The sequence below is a fragment of the Synchiropus splendidus genome, chromosome 2 (genome assembly GCF_027744825.2).
Source record: "Synchiropus splendidus isolate RoL2022-P1 chromosome 2, RoL_Sspl_1.0, whole genome shotgun sequence".
NCBI lineage: Eukaryota > Metazoa > Chordata > Actinopteri > Syngnathiformes > Callionymidae > Synchiropus > Synchiropus splendidus.
In genome coordinates, this window is record NC_071335.1 from 15,817,765 (window position 1) to 15,844,678 (window position 26,914).

Consider the following 26,914-nt stretch of genomic DNA (forward strand, 5'->3'; position numbering starts at 1 on the left):
TTACAATATACTTCCACCTTGCGACCAGCTAGAGTTACTACAGCAGCATCACGATGGCCAAGTAGACAGAAGTTCACCAGGTGGGACGTTCACTGCTTCTGATATGTTTCATGGATATTCAAGAATATTTTCATGGACCATTGCTTGTTAAAAATATTTACTAAAAAAGATAAGAAAAAAAAAAGCTATATGGACAAATATTACAAACAAAACTTTACTCATCACATTACTCATCTAAATCTTTGCACTGCAGGTTTGTTCTACCCTGATAATACATCCAAAAATATCCATGTTCAGTGTCGCAAAGTCAGGGACATCGGCTAGTGTCAGCTGAGACAGATCTCTGACTAAAGAAACCACTTGGCGACATGTCACTAAACAGCATGGAGTCAGATGTGAATGCAGCGCTACAGTGAGCAACAGAGAAGGGAAGTCAGACTGGATCAGCATGAGCTCCTCTGATGGCAGAATAGGTGACCTCCTCAGATGGAGGCCCTTCCATGCTCCTGGGTTGGCTGGAAGGCTCTGTTCACAGTGACGTCAGAGTAAATGACAGCTGCTGGATCTGGAGAGTTGGTGGAGCGACGGTCTGGTTTTTCAGCTGTTGAAAGGAAGAGCACGGTTGTGATGGTCAATATCTGGTTGGTGGACTCTAAAACGAGCTATGAACAACCTCATGAAGAATAGTCCAACTGTAATTTTGGCCTTCAAACTACTTTCTTCATACTGGAGAACACCCTCTATTGAGGCTTCAAACTTTTTTTCCTTCCAGTCGGTTGGTTGTGTCTGATATCAGTCCTGCAAGGCCATAAGGTCAAGGGCGAGTCAGGAGAGACTGACTGGGAGAAGGCCTTAAGAAGAGTGCGTGAATTGAGGAACAAGGGTGTGGAAAAAGGGCAGAAGGAATGTGAGCAATGTTGGAGAGAAGGGCACTGGCTGGACTGGTTTGGCTTCCATATTCTGTGACCTAAAGACGTGTGCACCACTGCTTTCCATTCATACCAGAGGATGCTCCCAGGCATCGCCTTCGTTGGAGGCAGAACAAGGGAAGGACCAGAACCAGAACCCCACAGCAAATACCGCGTCCGATGTACACCACAGTTTCTACAAAACACAGAGCAGTACTTCAACTTTTGTCTTATAGCCAGTCTTTTTACCTACCGCAATGGGTATTACCTGAGGATGGAGGTGGTTCTGGTACTACATCTGGCGCATCAGTAACGTTCCCCTTCACCGCAACATTTTTATTGTTCTCTCCAGTTATTTTCATCTCTGGCGTAATTGCGTTCTTTTTGTCTTCATTTTCTTTCTTCTCTTGAGGCTCTGATACAGAAAGTGAAAGTACATATTATATGGATCTAGCTTCCAGTGAATAGACGACACATACTGCGACCAAATGTGATGCTGATGGCATGAAACCTCTTGAGTTGACTTACTTTTGACAACGGTGAGGTCCACTCTATTATATGTGTCCCGGCCAACTCTGTCTATTCCACACCAGTATGTTCCTGAGTCTTTCTCCTCCAGGTTATAAATGGTCACATAAAAATTATTCCCTCTGTCAGTTATGTGATACTTGGCTGTGTTTGGACCTTTGCTGGTTATGAGGATATCTTCGTAGTCACATGCTTCTCTGCAGAAATACTTTGTGTTGCTGTAAGCATTGGAGTGAGAACATGTAATTGTGATATCTTCCCCCTCCTTCCCTGTTAGTGTCAGATCATACGCGTCCACGTCTGAAACCCCTGCAGAGAACACAAGTACATATAAAATCCCTTTATTGACATGAAACTGTCAATAAAATGTCAAAGAAAATACAAATGAGTGATGAAGCTAACAAACATTCTAAAGCAGCAGACTCACCTGCCAGGAAACAGAGCAGAACCACCAGAGAATTGATCTCCATTCTTCTGTCTCAGTGCTTTCTGAGCATCGTTGTCAGTTTCTCAGGATCCGGCTTCGTTTTTTGGCAAACAACTTCCTATGTTACACACACTTACTTCCTGTGAGGAGATGGTGTGATATTTCTGACTCACGTGAGCAAGACGCAGCCCTGATGTTCAACAATTTCAACTTCTGATCAGCTGACTCATTGCACCGTGGTTGTTGGATCCATTTTAGTGATTCAGCAACAAGCAACAGGTTCAGTTGGATTGTTGTACAGGAATGTGTTGTTACTGTTTTATTGTTAGTACACTTCAGTGCATGAGACAGAGCCGTCATGGGGGGCGGGGTTAAAGTGAGATTTAAGTTTAAATCTGTTATATCTCTCGACACTGATTCCTCATAGGAACACAGGTTCAAATATCCCGGAGAGAAACGACACCACAGCTGTTGTTTTTGGGCACACTTCTTCGGTTTTCTTTTACTATACAGATAGAACACAAACAACACTCAATCAATACAGACGCCACCTAATGTTGTAATGTTGTCTCAACATAGCATCCATTAATCCCATACACAACATTCCTCCCCACTAAGATATGTTGTCAACAAACAATTTATCTATCTATATCTATACATATGTAGGTATAACATATTGACCATTCAACTATTAACTATACTGAAACAATACCCTGATGACTGAACATTACATCTCTATATGAACTATGCCATGTGAATTTACTCATCACGGTAACGAGCTGGTGGTTTAGTGATTTTCACAGGATAGCGTCTAATTTGTGGTGTTATCCCTGTCTGTCTATCCTTTGTAGGTTCACTTATCTGACTGCTCTTAGGTGAATCAGTAACTCCAATCCACACATCATTCTTTTCAGAGTGAGTTTTCTCAGTGTTAGGTTGTGGATCACTAGCACTCTGAGGCAATAACACTGGGCCTATGGATGGGTGCACTGTTGTGTCCTGAGACTTAAACTCAGACTCTGGGCGTGTCAACATCTGATCAACATGTCTTTTCCATACACCTGGTTCTCCCACATTTACCTTGTATGACACTGGACCTGTCTTTTCCAATACAACCCCTTGTGACCACTTCTCTTCCCCCCTCCTATAGTCCCGCACCAACACTGACTCCCCAACAACAAACTGTCTGTCCTTAGCGTGTTGCCGCTGTAGTTGTTGTGCCTCCTGTGACCTGTGTACTACCCCAGCAACACTGGGTTTCAAACAGTCCAGCCGCGAACGCAGCCTGCGTCCAAGGAACAGCATGGCTGGTGATTCCTGTGTCGTGGCGTGGGGGGTGTTGCGGTAGGTCAGCAGAAATGAATCCAGACGTTGCTGCACTGGTGCTGTACCTTTGGAGGATTTCAATGCATGCTTGAACGTTTGCACAAAACGCTCAGCCAAACCATTGGTGGCAGGATGATATGGTGCAGATCGAATGTGTTTGACTCCATTTAACCACAGAAACGTACTGAAGTCTTCTGAACAAAACTGAGGTCCATTGTCACTGACAAGAATGTGGGGGGTGCCATAGCGACTAAAAAGTTCCCTCAGCACTTGAATAGTCCTGTTAGCTGTGGTACTGTCCATAATATGCACTTCAGGCCACTTGGAATGGGCGTCCACAGCGACCAGGTACATATGTCCTTCAAATGGACCAGCAAAGTCCACGTGTATCCTTTCCCAGGGACTGGAGGGCCACATCCATGGGTGGAGAGGTGCGAGCCCAGGCTCTTTTTGTACACGCTGACATGAGGGGCAGGATTTAGCCTGGAGCTCAATCTGTGAATCAATGCCGGGCCACCATACATAACTGCGTGCCAAGGACTTCATCCTCACCACACCTGGATGTGCTGCGTGTAACTCCTTCAGAACGTGGGGGCGCAGTTTAGGTGGAACTATCACTCTCACACCCCATATGAGACAGTCCTGCTGTATTGTGAGATCATGGCGACGCAGTTTATAAGGTGACAACTTCTCATCTGCATCTTTTGCAGCTGGAAAACGACCAGTCGAGACCATTTCTAGGATGTGAGACAAAATGGGATCAGACTTGGTGTGACGTCTGATTTCAGCGTTACTAACTGGTAGCATGTCCAGCTGGGCAGTGTAGAACACCTCTACTGCGCTTGGTGTCTCGTGATGGACATGAGGAAGTGGCAACCTTGACAGTCCATCAGCATTTGCATGTAAAGAACCCTTCCTGTATTCGCTGCGCTGACAGGAGAAGTGCCCATCGCTGCATCCTAGCCGCAGCCATTGATGGTGTACTTTTCAGTGGGCTCAAGATGGAGGTCAGTGGACGATGGTCAGTGAGCAGCGTGAACTTGTTACCATAAAGATACTGGTGGAACTTGCGTACTCCAAAGACTATCGCCAAGGCCTCTATCTCTATCTGAGCATAATTTTGCTCTGCTTTGCTTAGAGTTCGGGATGCATATGCTATGGGTCTTTCAGCACCATCAGGCATGATGTGTGAAAGCACTGCCCCAACCCCGTAGGGCGAAGCATCACATGCCAAACGAAGAGGAAGCCCTGAGTTGTAGTGGGTCAGCACTTCTTGTGACACTAGTAGTGTTTTTGCTTTCTGGAATGCTGACTCACAGGCAGGTGTCCACTGCCACTTCTTCTCTTTGTTCAGCAGTTCATTTAATGGTTGCAAGACAGTAGCTAGGTCAGGAATGAAACGACCATAATAGTTTAACATTCCCAGGAATGAACGTAGCTGAGTGACATCACCTGGTGCTGGTGCTTCCACAATAGCACGTACCTTATCTGGAGATTTGTGGAGACCAGCAGCATCAATGATATGGCCCAGGTATTCCACGGACTCCTGGAAAAACATGCACTTCTCACGCTTGAGGTGCAGGTCATACTCCTCTAGCCTGCCCAGGACTGCATCCAGTGTTTTCAGATGTGTCTGCTTATCAGGACCACTGATGAGGATGTCGTCCAGATAACAGTGAGTATATGGCAGTCCAAGTAGCACTTGGTCCATGGCTTTCTGGAACAAGACAGGCGATGACGCTACACCGAATGGCAAACGGTTAAATCTGAATAGTCCTTTCTGTGTAGAGATTGTCAACAGCTTTTTAGACTCCTCTTCCACCTCAATCTGTAGATATGCATTTGACAGATCCAACTTGCTGAAATGTTGACCTCCTGATAGTGATGCAAAAAGGTCCTCAATGCGTGGAATGGGGTATTTATCAACACAGAGGGCTGGGTTGATGGTGACTATGAAATCCCCACAAAGTCTCACTGTACCATCTTTTTTGCTGACTGGCACCACTGGTGTTCCCCAGTCACTATGCTCCACTGGCGAAATCACTCCCAGGTCTGTTAAACGTTTCAGCTCTGCTTCTACTCGAGGTCGAAGAGCATAAGCCACGTTTCATGGAGGACAGAATTTTGGTATACTGTCAGGTCTCAAGGTCAGTCGGGCTTGAATTCCTTTCATGGTGCCTAGCTGTTGAGAGAAAACAGCTGAGTGTCTCTTTAACACTGTCTCCAAGTTTTCTTTTTCTACTTGCTCTGTAGTATACACAGTTCTTGAGTCTTTCCAGTTCAACTTAATTACTCTCAGCCACTCTCTGCCAAACAATGGAGGTGCGTCCACTTTCACTACATACAAAGGCAGTTTAGCCTGTTGTTTATTTAACTTTACTTGCACTTTGATGACCCCTTCTGGTGCCAGTGGTTCTCCCGTGTATGTCTTTAATATGACGTCTGTAGGTTGTAGGGGCAGCTTACTCAGAGTACTTTTGTATAATTTCAAAGGAATCAATGACACTGCAGCTCCTGTATCCAACTCCATCTCCATTTTCTTTCCATGAATTTCAGGCAACACAGATATGCGTGAATATCTGCCTTTCTGAGGCAAAGAATATAGCCCCAACTCACAGTCTGTGTCAGATTTTGTGTCTTCACTTTCACTATTGCCTTCTCTGGTCTCTACATGATATATTCTTTTCTTTTTATCTTTTGCACCATGTTTCTTTGTATTGCCTCTCTGTTCCAGTCTTTGTGGTTTCCTTTCTTTGGCTTGGTTACTTTTGTCTTTACTCCTGCACATGCGTTTGGTGTGGCCTTTCCTCCCACACTGATGGCAATCGCGATCCTTATACCAGCAGTCCTCTTCTGAGTGATTCATCTTCCCACAGCGGCGGCATCTTTCACCTCTCTGTGCCAACACGGCGTTCACTTTGAGCGAGCTGCTTAATTGCTGGATGTCGCGCGCAGCCGTCTCAGCTGTCACTGCGTAATCCACTGCTTTCTGAAAGGTGAGGTCTTTCTCCGTTAAAAGACGCTTCTGCACGGTGTCACACTTTAATCCGCACACGAATCTGTCTCGTAGTGCCTCTTCCAGATAAGCACCAAACTCACAATGTTCTGACAATCCCTTTAGTACAGCCACATACTGTGCCACAGTTTCGTCTTCACCCTGGTTCCGCTTGTGGAATCGGAATCTTTCCGCTATAACGAGCGGTCTCGGTGCGAAATGAGTTCGCAAAACCTCCACAACATTGTCATAGTCTCGTTCCCCCGGCTTGTCAGGAGCAACCAAACTGCGGAGAAGTCCATAAGTCTTTGCCCCCATCACACTAAACAGCACCGGCAATCTCTTCGCGGACCGGATCTCATTAGCCAGGACGTAATGTTCAAAACGTTCAATATACGTTGTCCACGGTTCTCTGGTTTCATCGAAAGGTTCCATAGTTCCAATCATTCCCGCCATTGTGCGTCTTTCGGTGAGCTCCACGGACTCCTCGGATGAAGACTGGCTCATTAACTCGAAAAAAGTTCACTCCTTAGCTCCGCTCAGTAGCTTGCCTTCATGCAGCGCGTGGTCGATCTTTTCACGTCCGTCCACACTTGACTCTCACCGGCAGTTCAGATGATGAGAAAAGTTCAGGACTACACGACTCGTCGCCAATTTATGTTATATCTCTCGACACTGATTCCTCATAGGAACACACGTTCAAATATCCCGGAGAGAAACGACACCACAGCTGTTGTTTTTGGGCACACTTCTTCGGTCTTCTTTTATTATACAGATAGAACACAAACAACACTCAATCAATACAGACGCCCCCTAATGTTTAGTCTCAACATAGCATCCATTAATCCCATACACAACAAAATCTATGAGCAATGACTTGTTCTCCTATAAGCCACTACTGAGGAACGTTGTTTGTAGTATGCACCAAACAACTTTATTGTGACCTTCTAGGTAGAAAATATAATAATAATAATTAAAATAAAACTTTATGAAGCTTTTTTTTTATATGTGTCAGTCTTTTTCTTCTTCTTCTTTCGGCTCCTCCCTTCAGGTGTAGCCACAGCAGATCACCTTCCTCCATCTCTCCCTGTCCTCTGCTTCCTCTTCTCTCAAAGCTACAAACCTCATGTCCTCCTTCACCACCTCCATAAACCTCCTCTTTGGCCTTCCTCTCCACCTTCTGCCTGGCAGTTCCAACCTCAACATCTTCCTACCAATGTACTGGCTCTCTCTCCTCTGTACATGTCCAAACCATGAGTCAGTCTTTTGATAATATAATAATAAAAAATATACATAAAAAAAACCTCAAGTTGAAGGGTTATCACAGCTATTTTAGGTGAAATTAAAAAAGATAACTACATTAATTATTTACATATACATTAATTATTTGCATGACACTATTTCAAATAGATATTTTTAAATAAATAATATATTTTTGTCAGGACGAAATCAAACCACTATGGCAAATTAAAGGTTTAGGTAAAATAAGATATGAAACAAAAAATAACATGTATACCATCCATAACAATGTTTTGCTTTCACATTTAGAACCATTGTTCCTCTTTTTTTTGTACATTGATTCATTTTCCTAGCTCCGGATAGATCCTGATGTACTTCACAACTGGAACTGTGAAGATGGTTTAATCCACAGTCACCAACACTGACTGATGGGGAACGTTTTGAAACAGCAGAGCAGACATATTCCATCAGCAGTTTCTGGTGAAGTTCATGTCGCACTCGATATCCCACCATGCCGTGGGAGCCAGGCACAAGTTCAGCGGGTCAGCAGCACTTTGCCTGGTGCTGGACACACCCACTGACAACGGCTGATAATTTCATATACACATGTGTTGTTGTCTTTTATTCCTTTCTAAATTATTTATTGCAGAAGTCTTTGTTCCACACCATAATGTCAGTGCCTTTAGGGAATACACTGATTGCATTTTGGGGGAGATAGTTAGTTGATATCAATGCAGGGATGAAATCTTATTGCAGAACTAACCATCTATGAACCAAGACAGAAATATTGTGATTAAGTCTTGATGGTTGCTTTCTTTTTTGCCATGATGCTGACCTTCAACTTCCTTCACTCGCGTCACGTTTGTTCCCACAAAAAGATAAGTAGATAATAATAATAATAATAATAATAATAATAATAATAATAATAATAATAATAATAATAATAATAATAATAATAATAATGATTGACTTTCCCTGGTAGCTGGTCAGATTGGAACGAGTAACTTAAAGTGCCTAACTTTCGAAAGAAGCAGCTAGGAACTGTAACTAGTCACTAATTTAAAGTAACTTGTCCAACACTGCCTGTTCCACGTGCTCCATCCATCACTGTCGACATGAGCAGAGTTCCTGCTCTGGTGCGCTGTTCTTCTGTGACATCGCTTGCAATATACTGCCACCTTGCGACCAGCTAGAGTTACTACAACAGCATCACGATGGCCAAGAAAAAAAGTTCAGCAGGTGGGACGTTCATTGCTTCTGATATGTTTCATGGATATTCAAGAATATTTTCATGGACCATTGCTTGTTAAAAATATTTACTAAAAAAGATAAGAAAAAAAAAGCTATATGGACAAATATTACAAACAAAACTTTACTCATCACATTACTCATCTAAATCTTTGCACTGCAGGTTTGTTCTACCCTGATAATACATACAAAAATATCCATGTTCAGTGTCGCAAAGTCAGGGACATCGGCTAGTGTCAGCTGAGACAGATCTCTGACTAAAGAATGAGAAACCACTTGGCGACATGTCACTAAACAGCATGGAGTCAGATGTGAATGCAGCGCTACAGTGAGCAACAGAGAAGGGAAGTCAGACTGGATCAGCATGAGCTCCTCTGATGGCAGAATAGGTGACCTCCTCAGATGGAGGCCCTTCCATGCTCCTGGGTTGGCTGGAGGGCATGTTGCAGTAGAGCGCGGCGTCTGCAGGAACCTGGAAGGCTCTGTTCACAGTGACGTCAGAGTAAATGACAGCTGCTGGATCTGGAGAGTCGGTGGAGCGACGGTCTGGTTTTTCATCTGGGTCGGCAGTTGGAAGGAAGATCATGACTGTGATGATCAATATCTGGTCGGTGGACTCTTATTAACACACTGCTGGGAACTTATATAGGCTTGTCTTAAAAAATGGATCAGTCTATAACCTTAAACCAGCTATGAGAAACTTCATGAAGAATTGTCTTGATCTCCAATTGCCAAGTCATTTGGGCTTTTGAACTGCTGTGTTCATCCTCTATATCATCCTCTCTCTGTTGTGGCTTGAAACTCACTCCTCATATTTTACTTTCCAAAAGTTAACAAGTGGTTGTGTCTAGCATCGGTCCTGGTGGGTCATAAGGTCAATGCTGAGTCAGGAGAGTCTCACTGGGAGAAGGCTGTTAAAGCAATGTGAAAAATGAGGAACAAGAATGTGGACGAAGGGCAGGAGTGCGAGAGACACTGTGGAGAGGGGCACTGGGTGGGTTGCTGGCGATGTGCTAGTGACTAGGGACAATCTCCTCTCCCACCCTCGACTCCCACTACTTAACATACAGGCCGGACAGATCCACAGAGGGCGTCAGCACCATAGCTCTGCAGGCTGAGCTGCACCCTACAGAGAGGAGGTCCAGAAATCCGCAACCAGGTGTTCGGATAAGAACCTAGCTCTGAAAAGCACAGAGTCAAAGGAGGTCATTGTCAACTTAAGAGGGAACAAAACTGATCCACCCCTCTTTACATCAACAGCGAATGAGTTCTGGGAGTCTGGGAGTCCAGATCTTCTGGACAGCCAACATCACAGAAGGCTTAGCAGCATCAGCACCTCCTGAGGACTCAGGCACAGGAACTGCACTTCCAAAGACAGGGAGAGTCTTCAGAGGACTGTCCTCTCTACTCCACCGTCTGCCTCCGCAGAGCTAGCAACATCCTAAAAGTCAGTTCTCATCTTGGCTTCCAGCTGTTTGTGCTGTTTCCTTCTGGGAGACGTTTCTGGTGTATCAAAGTAAGAACAAATTGGCTGAAGAAGGTTTTTTTTCAGGGAGTCATCTTCACCCTCAGCTCTCACATGTAACAAGCGCAGATGATACAAAATGCAAAATACAATGTGCAATACTTCACATGTCACTGCTGCTTTATACTTTATCCCAACCCTGGGAGTGCTATTTTTTATTTATGTCATTCTGCAAATAATCATATTTCCACATCTATTTCTCGACCTATTTTAAACCGATTCTATACTTATCCTGAAAATTGTAATTTACTGTGTGCACTGTGTGGAGTTGCTGCTCAATTCCATTGTATAGGTGCATAATGACATTAAAGGCTATTCTATTTTCTATTCTATTGGGAAGGTCAGGGCTTACTGTTCATACCAGGTGTTCCTCCAAAGTATCTCCTTCGTTGGAGGCAGAAGAAAAGGACCAACACCAGAACCCCAAAGCAAATCCCAAGTCCTGCTCCAACATGCTGCTCAGTTACTAAAACACACACACACAGAAGAGAAGTTCAACCTTTGTGTTATTGTCTCAACCTTCCCAAATGGCCATTACCTGAGGATGGAGGTGGTTTTGTTATTTCAACTGTTGTGTCAGTAACGTTCCTCTCCTCCTCAGTTTTGTTCTTCACCTCAACAGTTTCACTGTTCTCATTTACAGTCTCATTCCTCGTCGCAACAGTTTCATTCTTCATGGTTGCACTGCTATTCTTCTTCTCATCTGGTTCTTTCTTCTCCTTCCTTGGCTCTGGTGAAAACAGGAAATATAACAAATGGCTTAATGTCACAGTTAAATATCGACAAATCATACAGTAGTTGTCTGGATGAGATGCAGATCACATGAAAACCTTCTGAGTTGACTTACTTTCAACAACGGTGAGGTGAACTTTATTATATGTGTCCTTAAGAAGTCTCTCTACTCCACACCAGTATGTTCCTGAGTCGTTCACCACCAGGTTATAAATGGTCACATCAAAATCATCCCCTCTGTCAGTTATGTGATACTTGGCTGTGTTTGGACCTTTGCTGGTTATGAGGACATCTTTGTATTCACATGCTCCTCTGCAGAAATACTTTGTGTTGCTGTAAGCATAGGAGTGAGAACATGTAATTGTGATATCTTCCCCCTCCTTCCCTGTTCGTCTCAGATGATACGCGTCCACGTCTGAAACCCCTGCAGAGAAGACAAATACATATAAAGTCCCTCTTGAAGTGGTGAACATGAAACAGTCATTACAATGACAAAGGAAATACATCACTCAAATGAGTGATGAAGAAACACGTGTGAACGCAGCAGACTCACCTGCCAGAAAACAGAGCAGAACCATCAGAGAATTGATCTCCATTCTTCTGGCTCAGTACTTTCTGATCATCCTTGTCAGTTTCTCAGGTTCCTGCTTCATCTTCAGTGAAAAAACTCATCAGTCTGATGTGACCCTTCAGAACAGCCAGTTCCTGTGAAATGGTTTGTGGTAGTTCTGACGCACACGAGAGGAAACCCTGCTTGTCAAGACCTCTCTCTCTAACACACACATACAGGGGGGAAATGAGTTCACCATTTCACTCAGTAAATACATTTCTAATGGTGCGCTCGACATGATACTTCTACTACATCTGGACAACATCCTGTGAGATCCACACATGCCTGACCTTAAACCACAGATGTCCACAAATGATGTCATGTCAAACATCAGCTGGAACAAACCAGTAATTCGAAAGAATCTTCTCATGATGCTTAAAAACAAGATGCTCTCTCAAGACCTCAGCAACCTCATGTTCCAAAACCTCATGATAGAATTGGTTACAGATGTATTTCTACACCTCTGAATGTCCCAGTCAGCACTGCTGGTGCTGCAGTCGCCATAAACGGCCACGAGCAGGTGCTCTTGGCAACATTCCTCACAGAGAGGAGTGAAAAGAATTATCAGAAGAGCTGTCCACAAGCCAAGGGCCTCAGGACGATTTAAAAGTAGCAGGTGCAGTGGTTTGAAAGGAAGCAAAAGTAATGCGCTCAAACGTCATGGCATGTATGTCCGTTCACCACACAAGACTCAAGACAAGCCTGTGAAATACATTCCGCTCAGATGAGCCAAAATGCACATCATGTCTGTAGGAAAAATGGCACTGCACTTCACCCCCAAAACACCACACCTGCACTGACGTTTGGAGGTGGGAACGCCATGGTGTGGGCCTGTTTCTCCCTGCGTATGGTCCTAACAAACTAAGTACAATAAAGGGAAAGAGAAATGGAAAATGTGGAGACAGATGATGTACAGAAGATGGAAAGAGGGTGGACATTTCAACAGAACAATGATCCTTAACACGCAGTCAAGGACCTGGTGCCGTTGCTGTGTGAACATGGCCTTAAACTGTGCTTGTCAAGTTTAATTTATTAAAAAGAGACATCTTTTTTTGTTATGAAGTTCATTACTTTCAAACACTTAGCGAAACATTTGCGAGAAACTAAATCTATATGTTAAATGTAAAACGGATGCGCTGTTCCACGAATAAATATAATATGTATATATAAAATATTACAAAAACTGTCATCAAAATTCGCCCAGCCTTTGCACTGAAATATTGTTCGACAAGTATATATGCACATACTACATCTGGAGTCAGCCACTTGAGGCACGAGGCAGCGGAAGTCCATGCAACACAGAGGGAAGTCAGACTGAGTCAGCGTGAGCGCCTCTGATGGTAGAATAGGTGACCGCTTCAGATGGTGGCACAATGGTGGGCATAGGTCCAGGTGACCTTGTTCTGTTCAAAGTGACGTCAGAGTAAATGACTCCTGGATCTGGGGAGTTGGCCGAGCGACCGTCTGGTTTCTCATCTGGGTCGGCTGTTGATAGGAAGAAAGAAAGGCCCGGTTAGTTACTTTCATCTAGTGAAGAATTTTCTTCATCTCTTATTAATAAAACTAATATCAAGCTATGAACTGTTTTGTTCATGCTTGTGAGCGCCCACTATTGAGGAGTCAAATGAGTGAGCTTCTTTGAAGATGTCCAGGTGCATTTCATTTGACAAAACATGAATGATGGAAGATCGATGCATTTTGTTTCATAAAAGAATCCAATCCAATGGTGCTGTCTTACAGCAGAAGGAAAGCCCATTGACAGGATGTGTACAATGAGGAACGAGGATGTGGAAGAAGGGTAGAAGAAGGGAGAGCTGTCTTGGCCTCATTGCAAGTTCAGTGTGTTAACATTCATACCAGAGCGTCTTCTTCGTAGGAGGAAGAGCAAAAGGAGGACCAAAACCAGAATCGTGAAGCAAATCCCGAGTCCTGCTCCGATGTACACCACAGTGTCTAAAAAACACAGAAGAGTTCCTCAAACGTTTGTCTTGTAGTCTCGGTTTTTAACTACCCAAGTGGCTATCACTGCACCTGAGGGTCGAGTTGAGTCTTTACTTTGACCTGACGTGTCAGTGACCTCTGGAGCTAATGAAAACAGGAAAGCAGATCATATTTTGACCAATGTTAGTAGAAACATATTGCTATCTTGAAAATGTGCTGCATTGAATGATCGGAATATATGAAAAAGTTCTGAGTTGACTTACCTTTTTCAACGGTGAGGTCAACTCTAGTATACGTGTCCACGCCAACTCTGTCTATTCCACACCAGTACAATCCTGAGTCTTTCACCTCCAGGTTATAAATGGTCACATCGAAATCATTCCCTCTGTCAGTTATGTGATACTTGGCTGTGTTTGGACCTTCGCTGGTTATGAGGATATCTTTGTAGTCACATTCTCCTCTGCAGAAATACTTTGTGTTGCCGTAAGCATTTGAGTGAGAACATGTAATTGTGATATCTTCCCCCTCCTTCCCTGTTAGTCTCAGACCATTCGCCACGTCTGACCCCACTGCAGAGAACACAAATACATAGGAATCCGTACATGAACGTGAGCACCATTGAAAGCCAAATTACAATGACAAAGAAGATACTTCACTCAGCTGCCAAATGAACAACAAAGAAAACAAACATTCTAAAGCAGCAGACTCACCTGCCAGAAAACAGGCCAGAATCATCAGAGGCATCTCGGAATACATGACTTTCTGTTGGTTACTGGTTCCTCTAAAGTGAAGCATTTCCTCTCTCTACATCTTCTTTCATGAAAAAAAAAAAAATCCACTGCTTCCTCACTCACTCGCAAGAGGAAATGTTGCTTAAAAAATAAATAAATAAAATACATGAATAAAAAAGACGTAGCTTTTATTCCCCTTTATTCTGCGATCAATAGGCGAACAAGAAGTGTTGTCCTGCGTCCATCATCCACGATACTTTTAAAACAACCATGGTGTTCCCAGACCACTTGACAGATACATGTTGAGTAATGTTGCAACCTTTCGGAAGAAAAGGAAACTGTATTTTACGCTTTTTTTATTCGATTGAGAATCATCAGGTTTATCTCCACTGTGCTCCACTCGTACGTTTTCAATCGTGAAGGACTCTAATCTCTGCAGTCATTTAGGGTTTGATAGATGTGAACGTCTGCCTGGCTCGGATCCAGTTCCTCATATTTGTTGGAGCACAGCGACTTCCTCATCTCCACGGAATCGCAGTCCGGCGGCGGAGCTGCTTGTGAAAATCCATTCTTCGTGTCACGTTCAGAGGAAGTAAGATCATGTTGCTCAGGCTCGGATGTCGGAGTCTGAAGAAAACAGATACACTCAGAAGGTTGCCATTTTTGCCTACGGTCAATATGTGGTGGTCAACACACCTCTGCATCTTGGTGAGAGTGTGAGCGGCGCCACCTGGCGGCAGCCAAGAACAGACAAACAGTGAGCAGACAGACGATCAGCAGCACCATGATTCCCATCAGGGAGGCCAGAAACAACGGAAAGTTACGTTCTGCAGAAGAAAAAAAGGTCAGCGTGGTGCACAAAATCCAGAAATCAAACCTTTCAATAGATTCAGTCAAAAATGGGGGTCATCGGTCTTAACATCCGACAGGTATTTGTTGACATGCATGAGGTGAGAAAGGAGAATACCACGTCCTTCAGACAGCAGTAAAAACAGGCTTTGATACTGAAAGCTCACAAGAGCCAAGCTCAAATACCACAGTTCATACTGGGTTGACCTTTCAAATGTCAGAGACACAAAACTCAAGTCATTATGTCGCAACCTCCATCAAAGAGGTTGCTACAGTCAGCGTCACCTGTCTGTGCATCTAACAGTTGTGGACAAACTTGAATGACATTTCGATCACGACAGTTCAGACACAATTGACTCAATTGAATAGATGCTTTTGTGACTGTGGTGATGAAATGTGCGGCTCATTGTTTTAGGGTTGATCAGACAGCGCGCAATAGTGCTGGTGTGATCCCAAGTCAGCATCACAGAGTCTGCAGGTGCCTCTGACAAGGGGATTATTTGACACAACTTTCTATGAAAAAGAAATTTCCTGCTGCTTCATTTCAAGATATGTGCGATTTCCGCTTCTTCAATCTCTGAGAGTGCTTTATGGACACCAGGAAAGTACCTGTTGCCTACAGGCAAGTGCAAAAAAAACTTGTGGAACAAACCCTCATTTCAGCCTGATAGCAACACATGAGAACTTCGAGAGCACTTCTTTCTGGAGTATCCTCCGCGGATCACCATCACTTCAACAGACCTCACCAAACACGAAGGCGGCACTCGAGCATGCAACTATTGCCATGGAATAACGTCAAAATATCATGAGGCACTTGTTGAACAGTACTCCAAAAAGTGAAATATACATAAAGCTTTGTTGTTATTGTTATTGTTGTTATCCGTAAAACCTAATGATACATGAAAGTTCATTCAATTTGTTGTGTATTACACGCTGTGTGAAGTCAAGTTTCTGTTTTTGTTTTTGTTTGATGAACAATACAAGGAAAAGGAATTACCTCGATGGTCACAACTACACATTGTTTTGTAAGAAAAATATTTTCATAATTATGATAATTTTCATAATTCTTTTTTTTCAATTATTAACCGCAATGGTGTTATTATTAATAATGCCACTATAACTACAATATGTCAGTTTCCCGTGACATATGAAGCGCTAGACATCTTTGCACGTTCAAACAAGTTTGAACAGAATTTTCTCCTGCACTTCTTTCAGGAGTTGTTGTTACACAAGTCTTATCTATTTGTATGCTCCCACATTCAGACGTTCACGCTGTAATGTTGCTGCTTCTCTACAAGATGCCGCGGGCAGTGTCCCTAAATGTGGCTCATAAACATTAAAAAAAAAAGAAAAGCAAAAATGTAACGTCCTCGTATGTCAAGGTTAAATCCAAATGGTCGAGGCAGACCACAGAAGTCGTGAAAAATTTCCTGAAAATCAATTCACAGAGTTCAGACACTGACAAGCAAACAAATGAACCACAGCCGGTGAAATCATGGCCTCTTCCACTCGTCGAATGTGCTGTACCTTGAACAACCGTCAGGAGTATTGGCGTGATGTAGTCTGCCCTCTCGCAAATATCCACTCCACACCAGTACAACCCGCTGTCCTCCAGGAGCACAATGTCCAAGCCCACGCTGACAAAGGCGCCGCTGGTGTTGTCGTACAGCGAGAATCGGCCGTCCGTCACCACCGTGTCGTGTTTGTCGGCCCAGACGGTTTGAGCGGAGCAGAGATCTTCCTCAACTCGGCAAAAATACTTGGCGTGGCTTTGCATGCCTGGTTGATAGTCGCAAGTAAAGTTCAACGGTTTTCCATTTAAGGCGACGACAGCTTTGGGTTTGATGCTGCGTAAAGCTGCTCGGAAAACAAAACAAAAAACGTGGATTATGAAAGCCAGTGTCTTACATGAAGAAGGGGAAAAAAAGTGTTGGAGAGTCTCACCTTGGGATTGAAGCATGTTGACGAAGACTAGCGAGATTTTCATCAACATTCCTGTCATGGTTAATTTCCCGTCCGACACATTCGGGTCCCGGAGCTGCTTCACAATGAGGCAAATGTCACTTCAATTAGTCTTTATTTTGGGGCCCTTTCTCTTTGATCTGTTCCTCTTTCGTTAGCTCCATTGCGGCTAGCGCTCCCTGGCTTATGAAAGGGGAATTAAGAACGCGTGTTCACATGAGAGTTGAAAAATGAGAACCAGGCCTTAAACTTAAACCATAATATTCTATTATATAGACCAGTTCATGATATGATCAAATAGAGTTCCAATTTAAATGCCATGTTTTGGGGCTCTGTCATTCACATGACCTTCACCAACCCCTTCACATCTGGATGGAATAGCCACTGAAAGATATTATTTAGCTGCTTGTCAAATAAAGAGGCAACAAACTAGCCATTCATGAAAGCAGTTCAACTCTAAAAACTTGACTGTTGCTGTGGTTACATTGACACTTTTCCCTTGTGAGTGTATTCTGTTCAGAGACCAAGGCTGTTGTTGGATAGCAAGGATGTTTTCCATAGTTTATGAGTGGTGTGCATTGTTAAGTTCGTCTTACAGGAGTGTCTATTGGTTGGTGTGACTGAAGAAGGCGTACGCGACGTGACGTGTGCGTGTTGACGTTACAAGGATGGATGGATGGATGGATGGATGGATAGATAGATAGATAGATAGATAGATAGATAGATAGATAGATAGATAGATAGATAGATAGATAGATAGATAGATAGATAGATAGATGGACATACAGATAGATAGATGGATGGATGGATAGGTAGATAGATAGATAGATAGATAGATAGATAGATAGATAGATAGATAGATAGATAGATAGATAGATAGATAGATAGATAGATAGATAGATAGATAGATAGATAGACAGATGGACAGACAGACAGACAGACAGACAGACAGACAGATAGATAGATAGATAGATAGATAGATAGATAGATAGATAGATAGATAGATAGATAGATAGATAGATAGATAGATAGATAGATAGATAGATACTTTATTAATCTCCGAAGAGAAATTCCCCTGCATGCACTGTTGTTTATTAAGAAGAAATAAAAACTTTAAATAAGATACTGTTGTACTTACATGTTGTATTGTTCAAGTTGTCGGGCACAGTAGACCATTTGGGTCGCTAACGTTTGATACAAGAGAAAGTAAACAAACAGAGTACCTTTTAAACAAAGTACTTTGGTATCCTGTAAATCTATCCACACTTCATATTCCCACTTGGTTTCACGTCAGCTCCGGAGCTTCCTCGGTTTGAAGGGATCATTTCAGGTGGTGAACGGCGAGTGCTCCCGGTCTTAGTAGTATTGGGACACACTACACTTACACATGTGAACACGCAAAACCGAGTGTTAGGGTCAAAAAAGAGTATTAGGGCGGTAGGGGACGTTAACTGAAACTGAGTTATTTTGCTGAAGAATTTGCACCTTTACTTAAATGCTACACATGAGATGAGGGCTATTTACCTCAGTCTGTTTCATTTATTCATATCTGTCTTTTGCGCATTTGTGTCACATTGTTTGGACGTTCGCCCACAGCAGCAAGTGGTTTTGTTCACGCGGACGCAGCGGCACTCCAGATGCACGTACTGCTTCAGTCAGTTCATGGCGCGAAGATCGGACATCTGTCTGATCAACAATGTGAATAAACCACCCCCTCGATGCAAACGAAATTTCATTCTGACCAAGCTTTTCACATGGAAAGATGCGTTTCCAGCACTTCTGTCATTACATGCATAGAATTACAGATCAGCATGCACAAAAAAGAAACACCAATATGTTGGATGCCATTTTCTGAATATCCATTCAATTACGATTTTTCACGGCGACCCACAGCAACTGGCACGACCCTCAAGTCCTTTGATTCCCAGGTAGAAACTTTGCTTTGGAAACTGTATCGTGGTCTGGTTTTGTTTGCCGGAGTAGATGGTAGATTTGCATAGTCATCAATGGGGCCTCTAGGTACGATGGGAGGTGGAGCTGACTCTGGATGATGTTTGCGAGTTGAAGAAGGGAAGCTTGAGCTTGAGGATTGAGCTGAGGCGCCGTTTTTGCTCCACGATGCCAAGATGTACGGCGATCTACATTGATATTGTTTGGGGTTGTGATGTCTGGTTATGCCACTGGGAACATGTGCAACTGGGCGCAAGACCAGGCCAATATCGTCGTAGTCATTCTGTTGGACAAAGAACAACAAACTCTACTTTAGACAAATAAACAACACTCAACATTGACTCTAGAGAGTCAAATGTAAAGTCAATACACAGCAGCGATTGTGTGTGACAACCCGTCAGACCACACTGCGTCGTGAGGGATGAGAAATGTGTGGGCGTTTCAAGGGGCACATTTCAGATGGCATCAAACACTGCAGCGGAAAAACCTCTTTGACAAGCTACAGTATGTGAACCAGTCGGTGACAGTCATAACCGTGTCTGAATCATGACTCAAAGATGCCAAAGATATGACGCCTTGAGAAAGAGAACATTTTTTGTTAAGACTAGGACGATACGCATTAGGTCCGATTCTATATTTTCCTGATACCTAGTTGCCAATTTATATTGCGATTGTGATTTCATTTAAAAATAGATAATAATAAAAATGCACATCACAGTTTCCCACCGACATTTGTGTATTCATAAAGAGTATTATTCACTCTTTATAAAAATATAAAGCAGTTAATGTGCAATAACGAGGTGCCAGAACAGGTTCTGACAGTAATATTTTGGGGTCTAAATTGAGATCCTGCGTTTATCACTGACCAATGTGCAGATGCAGCAGGAGAGAGAGCGACGTCGTGGGAGCTGGATTAAATAACTAACATCCAACTACATTCCCTGTAGTTTTACAGCCCAGGACGACCATCCTTGCTATTCCAGTAACTGCATTCCTCCTGAGCAATACAGAGTAGCGGCTAGCACAGAGCACTAACATGTTAGCACAGGGTTGCCAATTCTCTCGTAACCGGCGTAAAACTCTTGCAAAAGAGGCTTTTGTCAGGCCACAGACTTGATGTGTATATATATATTATGAATGCAGTCCGTGTCGTGCTCACGAAATGGTGCTGTGGAGAGACTGTTGCCACGACTGGCTACATGAATCCACCAACGAGTCCTTGGTCTACATATGATGATAAAAATAAAGCCGGGATTCACCAGGAAACAGATATAACGTTGCGTCTTGCTGCCGTGATTAATGGTGAAAAAATGAATTCTGGGCAGAAATACAGATATTTAATATTATCATGAAGAAAAAAAAACATTTTTTCCCCCATCCCTAGTTTTTGTTGACACAAATGGTGAGTTTGTGCTTCAAGATGAATAACTGGTGTTTTGATCCAGTGTCTGAGGCAAATGAAACAAACACTAAATATGGGGATGAGTGTTAAATTCAGTAATAATATTGTTTGTCTACTCATGAGAGTGAATGGATGTGGTTAACTGCAGTGAAAGCAGAAGTGAGTGGGAAAGCAGGACGACAGCGTGAAAGTCTTCAAGGAGCGGCAGTTTGACAGGAGAAGGTTGTATTTCTCTTCTCCTCTGACAGCTATCACAAACTGTGCATTCAATTTTAACTGAAGAAAACATCACTATTTTTTAAAAATGTGTGGTTCAGTTCAAAGTATGGAGTCCAATACGATGTCGAGATTTTGGGCAATTTGAGTTCCGTATTTAGACAAGGCACTAGGGCTGTCATTAGGGAAGTCATGTGAGTGAAAGATTTTTGCTTTTTGATTCAGTCATGACAAGGTCAAATCGCTGTTGAGAGCAGCGGGGGACTGATTCTGTCTAGTCCCATATTTCTTGTGCTACGGCCTCTGGTCGACCTTCGTGTTGGCCATACAGAGCGCTGAGCTCTCCAGTCAACACAGTCACTTGCTTCATATTTAAGTACAGCACAGAAAACATGTATGTGGTCACCTCGCTTGCACTGTTCGACTCTGCACAGCCCGGATCAACAGCCTGTGGTTTGCGTTTGGGTCTGCACTTCCTGACACAGACAACCAGCACCAACAAGACGATGAGTCCGGCGGCCCCGAACGCAGCATATAGCAGGGCCTCTGAGTGGAACCAGGTCATGGTTAAACAACAAATGTCATCTGTGTCATGACTGAAGCATCAAGCTGAAGATGGTCCATCCATACGATGAGTTTACCTGTTGGCCAGCGTGAGGCCGGGTCCTCTGGTGATGGGGATGACATGGTTTCAGTGGCGTTTGTCGTCGGGGCATATGTCCACGTGGTGGACACATCAAGTGACACAGTTGAAGTTGTGGGAGCAACGGTTGTCTGAAGAGGAGCTGAAGAGGACAGCGCGCTTAGTTATCTGTCAGGTCACCCACTAGGTCCTTGCTCATACCTTCTTTTACGTTTAGATTCACTTCGATGTACGTATCAACACCGAACCTGTCCACACCGCACCAGTACTTCCCTGTGTCCGACACCTTCAGATTTGTGAAGGTCACTTCCAAAACTCCAGACGATTCCTTCAAGTGAATTCTTCCTGACTCCACTGAACCAGAAGCCTTTACTGCTGCAAGCACGTCCTTGCCCGCGCAAGTCCTTTTGCAGAAGTATTTTCTGTTACCGTATGCATTCTTGTGTGAACAGTTGAAGGTGACGTCCTCCCTCTCTGTCCGTTGCACTTTCAAACACATGCATTCTGTCCATAAAACTAAAAGACAAAAGGTACTTGTCAGTGCAGATGCAAAATAATTGAATGTGTACACTTACCACAAAGAAGGCAGTAGCAGGCAGTTATTATTCTCATTTTTATTGAGATTATGTTTCCAGGGGAGAGAGTCTCTGCTTTGCGTTCGTACACAAACTATTCTACAGGATGGGCTGCAACTCAACTCAAGTTAGAACGGAAACAAGATTTGGAAAAAAAAACGAGACGAACGTAGAGGTTGTGGTCTAGTCATGTGGCGTGTCACCAATTCTGACTTGTCAACCAGCTTTCCATTTGTAAATTCAGAAAAAATATCTATATACTCAGTGTATCCTACTTTTGGTCCAGTCTACTTTTTGTGTAACTATAACCAAGATTTTTTTTTCTTGTACTCATGACTCAACAAATATTTATGAAGGGAGAAAAAAACAAGTCATTTGTCATCTTGCACTCACTTCCTCAGGAGAAGTGGGGAGCTACTGGGGGTGATCCTCACCACTGTGACACACTCACACCCGGAGACAATACAGAAGCATCAGTTGCTCAGTTGCTCAGCAGCTCAGCTCGACATCCGCAACCACAAAGTGCTCCAAATCAACTTCCTGTGCCTTTTTGACTCCTGGTCAGACATGACAGACAAGTCTCAAAGCTCATGTGAATTTTATTTTTTAAAACCTCCTTTCAAGATAACTTTTCAGTCCTTTTAGAAGCTACAATGTTCACAAAATACCTGCACAGTGACCGAATGATGTTAACTCAATAATTCAGTTCAGATGTAAAATGGCGGATCGGTCCGTTGCAAAAGCGTCTCATCGATGGTGTCAGACGATTCTGTTTTCATCCAGAGCCTGATCGGCTGCCGTGTGCTGAGCCGCGTCCGGAGAACTGGACACCTCTGAGCCGATGGACTGAAGCCTCACTGAGGACGACTCACCAGCCTGTTGGTGCAAAGACAAGAGCATCAATGACACAATGCTCTTCTGTGGTTCACTTTAATGAAGGGTTTCTTCAGTAGATCGGTAGGTCGGTGGTTAACCAAACCACTGATAGTACAGTCTTTAGCATAGCATTTCGCTTTGTTCCTTCACCTTCACCTTCACCTTCTTCTACCGCTTATTCGAGGTCGGGTCGCGGAGGCAGCATTTGGAGCAGGGAAGCCCAAACTCCCCGGTCCGCACAAACCTCCTCCAGCTCCTCCCGGATGACCGAACTCCTCACCCTATCTCTAAGGGTGTGCCCAGCCACCCTGCGGAGGAAACTCCGCGATCTCATCCTTTCGGTCACTACCCAAAGCTCGTGACCATAGGTGAGGGTGGGAACGTAGATCGATCGGTAAATCGAGAGCTTCGTCTTGTGACTCAGCTCTCTCTTCACCGCGACGGTCCGATACAGCGACCGCATCACTGCTGCCGCCGCACCAACCCGTCTATCAATCTCACACTCCCCTTTTCCCTCACTCAAGAACAAGACCCCGAGATACTTAAACTCCACCACTTGGGGCAAGAACTCTCCACCGACTCGGAGAGAGCAAACCACCTTATTCCGGTCGAGGACCATGGCCTCAGACTTGGAGGTGCTGATCCTCATCCCGGCCGCTTCACACTCGGCTGCAAACCGCCCCAGCGCATGGTGAAGGTCCCGGTCCGATGAGGCCAGCAGAACAACATCGTCCGCAAATAGCAGAGATGAAATTCTGTGGTTCCCGAACCGGATCCCCTCCGACCCCTGGCTACGCCTAGAAATTCTGTCCATAAAAGTGATGAACAGAACCGGTGACAAAGGGCAGCCCTGGCGGAGACCAACATGCACCGGGAACAGGTCTGATTTACTGCCGGCAATGCGAACCATGCTCCTGCTCCGGTCATACAAGGAGCGGACAGCCCCTAGCAGAGGGTCCCGCACCCCATATTCCCGGAGCACCCCCCACAGGACATCGCGAGGGACACGGTCGAACGCCTTCTCCAAATCCACAAAGCACATGTGGACTGGTTGGGCAAACTCCCATGAACCCTCGAGCATCCGATGGAGGGAATAGAGCTGGTCCAGTGTTCCACGACCAGGACGAAAACCACACTGTTCCTCCTGGATCTGAGGTTCGACTATTGGCTGAAGTCTCCTCGCTAGTACCCTGGAATAGACCTTTCCAGGGAGGCTGAGGAGTGTGATCCCTCTGTAGTTGGAACACACCCTCCGGTCCCCCTTCTTAAACAGCTTTAAGTAGCGGTTTGTTCCTCTACTTTGAAAAAATTAGTATGTAGCCGCAGTCCTCACCAAGCCAAGTGGTATAGCTTTTCATAAAATCAGCTTTGAAAAAACAGAAGGCTAGAGTGGGCATTCAGGCTGGTGGAGTCGAGCAGAAAATGAAAAATGTTTCTGCATCACAGACACATGAAAATCTCCATCATGGTAATCACACTTGTCCTATCTCATATGATGTGCTCAGAAATGCTGTTGCACATTCACAATTTGTGTGCCAAACTAGGTTTTCTGCTCCGTTTACTTCCATTGAAACAGAGAAATCACGGCAAAGTTACTCATTTTCAACTCACCATCCTGCTCTTCTGTAGAAACATGAATCGGATCAGCTAGAGACGGAAGCTGAAATACGAATTCTCATGTGTTTTATTGGCTATCTGCTACGGTTTTCCAGATATCGTCATGTGTTCGGGAGGTAAAGCGAAAGCAGTAAAAAGCTTATATTTTGTCTATCCTAACTTTTAGTCCAGTTTACTTTTTCTGTAACTATAACCAAAAGCTTCAGACTCTGACAGCTCATTACCTCCACTATTGCATACAGAGCCGCGGTCGTGATACCGAGCATTCACAAGCAGTTTCATCAGAAACTGCGTCGCCTAGTTTTGCTTAGCATTTTTTAGGTGATAAACTATTCCGTTTTATGTTTTATACGTTTTATGTTCATCAAAACTCATCGAGAACAACACAGTATGAGCGCAGGGATTGTGGATGCCAGAAGTTGAGGGCTACTTGACAACGAAGAAAAATCTGTCACTCACATCAACCTTGCCAGGCGCTGGTGGATTTGTTGCCCCTGAAACACATCCAAAACAATCATGAACACCCAAGATGTACCACGTTACGACCAGGAAAGCTTTCATTTCACAGTAGCCCCACTCACGTGCATTACTTCTCCAGTTGCCGTACAATATGATGGGTATGATTGCACACACCACGAGCGCCAAACTCACTGAGACGATGATGACCAGGGTAGCGTCTAGGACCGAGAACAAAGCTCGAATTAGATAAGGTCAGTCACACCAAAGAAGGGAAGATATTCTCTGTCTATCCGTAGCTATGTTTTGGTAGCTCTGCAAGTCACATCTGACTTACGACCGGGATCGGTTCCGACCTACTGGTCGTAAGTCAGATTGGACGTAAGTCGAATGCCCTTCAAAATAGCCGACGCGAGGGTTACAGGTGGTACTGTACTGGTAGATGGTAGATGTGTGAGAGTGAGATGCTGGGATACTGTGCTGCCGTCACTGTCATACACGTTGCTGGGCTGCTAGGTGCTGCAGTGCCAGACATTGAAATAAAAAATAAATAAAAAAAAAAGCATAGGCTGGCTGTGGCTGTAAGTACAGGTGGACGTAAGTCGGGCAGGTCGTAAGTCAGTCAGATGTTACTTGTATACACAAACAATGTGTTTTTCCTTCTATTATTGTTCAGTTGCCTGCTACCCGAGTAACACGATTTTTCAATTTTCCAACGATGAAACCTCCCTCTAAAGTTATTTTGCATTTGTCCCAAAGCAGCATGAACTTTTCACGCACCAGAGATGGTTCCTGTCTTCTTACTGGTCCTCTCTGTTGGTGGGGCCTGGGTCTGTGGGCTGATGGAGAACGGTCCAGACGGAACAGAGGTGGCTTGGAGGGGAGAGATAAGAGTTACTTCTTGAATGTCTATATCTATTTGCCCATGAGAAAACATTGCTTGAGGTATGAGACACGAAGGAGGCATCACAAGACAAGATAAGCAGATCCATATTTACAACTTTGAAGGCTGGTCAGAACACCGGATGTTGTGTGAATAGTTTTTATGACTAACATGAATAATTACACAGAGAAAAAGAAGATTACCATCAAAGACTGTCAGAGTGATGTTGTTAAAGGGGCCATTGTGTCCTTCGCAGATGTAGCTTCCCTCGTCCGCCCTTCTCAACCTTGTTATGACCACAGTGAAGACGGCGCCACTGCCCCTCATCACCAGACTGTATCGCCCCCGTCTCGTGACGGTGCTCCTCTTGTTCCTCGCCTGGATGAGGACGTTGCCATTGGAGCAGGTTTCTTTGCAGAAGTAGAGACTGGCGCCGTTTTCTGTGGGCCCCCTGCCGGAGCACTGGATCACGACCTCCCCCCCAACTTCACCGGTCTCCTCCAGTGTTGGAGCTTGTGTTGTCATCGTGACTGCGATGTTAAAAAGAATTTAGATGAGAATTCATCATCATCTTTCATGAATTGGAAGGAAAATGATGACACCTGGAGGGAAACTGAGACTCCAACATTAGATCAGTGGAAAATACGCAGCTTGAAGTCCCTTTGTTTGAGCCCCCATCACTCCACACTTGGGCAAAGAACTTAAAGTGTAATAGTGGCTATAAGCCACTACTTTTTCCCGTGGTCTGAACCCTACCGCTTGTACAATATTGTGAATATATGGATTTTTACAGGCTAAAGAGGATCATGTTGCCAAAATAAAATAAAATTGAGCCTGGCCACATGACACACGATGAAATCACAGGCATTTTCTTTATCTTAAAGCGCTGAAATTGTGAGTTCCATGAAGTCCAAGTGTCCATGCTGGGTCCCATTTACAAAACTAGTTTAGAAGTCGTCTTCATGCATTTTTAAGCCGGGTGCACCACTGACCTTTCTACAGCACAGATAGCACCACTGCAACCATGGCTTATAGAGCGGTGCACCTTATGTATGAACAAGATCTATTTTCCTTCTTAAACTTAGTGGGTGTGGCTAACATTCCGGTGCACTCTATAGTCCAGAGTTTACAGTGCATTTAGATACAATTGTCATGTGCTTATTTGTGTTTGAGTTCTTCTTCTTCTTTTTTTTTTTTTGTGTGCGCATGAAGTTATTCACTATTTTAGCATAATTTCTGACGACGTATCTTTGCTGTATGGTTTTTACTTTCCTG

At 44.0% G+C, this 26,914-nt stretch overlaps 4 protein-coding genes across 5 annotated transcripts; all 4 read right to left on the reverse strand.

Moving 5' to 3' along the window:
* Positions 1-459: 459 nt before the first annotated feature.
* LOC128754887 (CMRF35-like molecule 1) lies at positions 460-1,909 on the reverse strand. Its single transcript, XM_053857846.1, has 5 exons — positions 1,864-1,909; positions 1,437-1,745; positions 1,177-1,323; positions 1,003-1,104; positions 460-601 (listed from the first exon to the last, which is right to left on the reverse strand). Exons 1-5 carry the CDS (start codon positions 1,904-1,906, stop codon positions 483-485), a joined length of 720 nt encoding a protein of 239 aa, XP_053713821.1. The 5' UTR covers positions 1,907-1,909; the 3' UTR covers positions 460-482.
* A 6,675-nt stretch (positions 1,910-8,584) lies between these two features.
* Positions 8,585-11,780, reverse strand: LOC128754605 (CMRF35-like molecule 1). Its single transcript, XM_053857333.1, has 5 exons — positions 11,482-11,780; positions 11,044-11,352; positions 10,735-10,926; positions 10,558-10,662; positions 8,585-9,229 (listed from the first exon to the last, which is right to left on the reverse strand). The coding sequence occupies exons 1-5, from the start codon at positions 11,522-11,524 to the stop codon at positions 9,021-9,023; spliced, it is 858 nt and encodes a 285-aa protein (XP_053713308.1). The 5' UTR covers positions 11,525-11,780; the 3' UTR covers positions 8,585-9,020.
* Positions 11,781-12,734: 954 nt separating this feature from the next.
* Positions 12,735-14,249, reverse strand: LOC128754704 (CMRF35-like molecule 5). Its single transcript, XM_053857510.1, has 5 exons — positions 14,190-14,249; positions 13,743-14,048; positions 13,570-13,623; positions 13,396-13,491; positions 12,735-13,023 (listed from the first exon to the last, which is right to left on the reverse strand). The coding sequence occupies exons 1-5, from the start codon at positions 14,233-14,235 to the stop codon at positions 12,848-12,850; spliced, it is 678 nt and encodes a 225-aa protein (XP_053713485.1). The 5' UTR covers positions 14,236-14,249; the 3' UTR covers positions 12,735-12,847.
* Positions 14,250-18,184: 3,935 nt separating this feature from the next.
* On the reverse strand, positions 18,185-21,876 carry LOC128754634 (CMRF35-like molecule 3). 2 transcript variants are annotated; one of them, XM_053857382.1, is made up of 5 exons: positions 21,662-21,876; positions 21,434-21,518; positions 21,231-21,374; positions 20,996-21,135; positions 18,185-19,254 (listed from the first exon to the last, which is right to left on the reverse strand). In XM_053857382.1, exons 1-5 carry the CDS (start codon positions 21,668-21,670, stop codon positions 18,889-18,891), a joined length of 744 nt encoding a protein of 247 aa, XP_053713357.1. In that variant the 5' UTR covers positions 21,671-21,876; the 3' UTR covers positions 18,185-18,888. The 2 variants fall into 2 exon arrangements, with proteins under 2 accessions (XP_053713357.1, XP_053713356.1); XM_053857381.1 differs by having other exon boundaries at positions 21,434-21,876.
* Between the last annotated feature and the right edge of the window lie 5,038 nt (positions 21,877-26,914).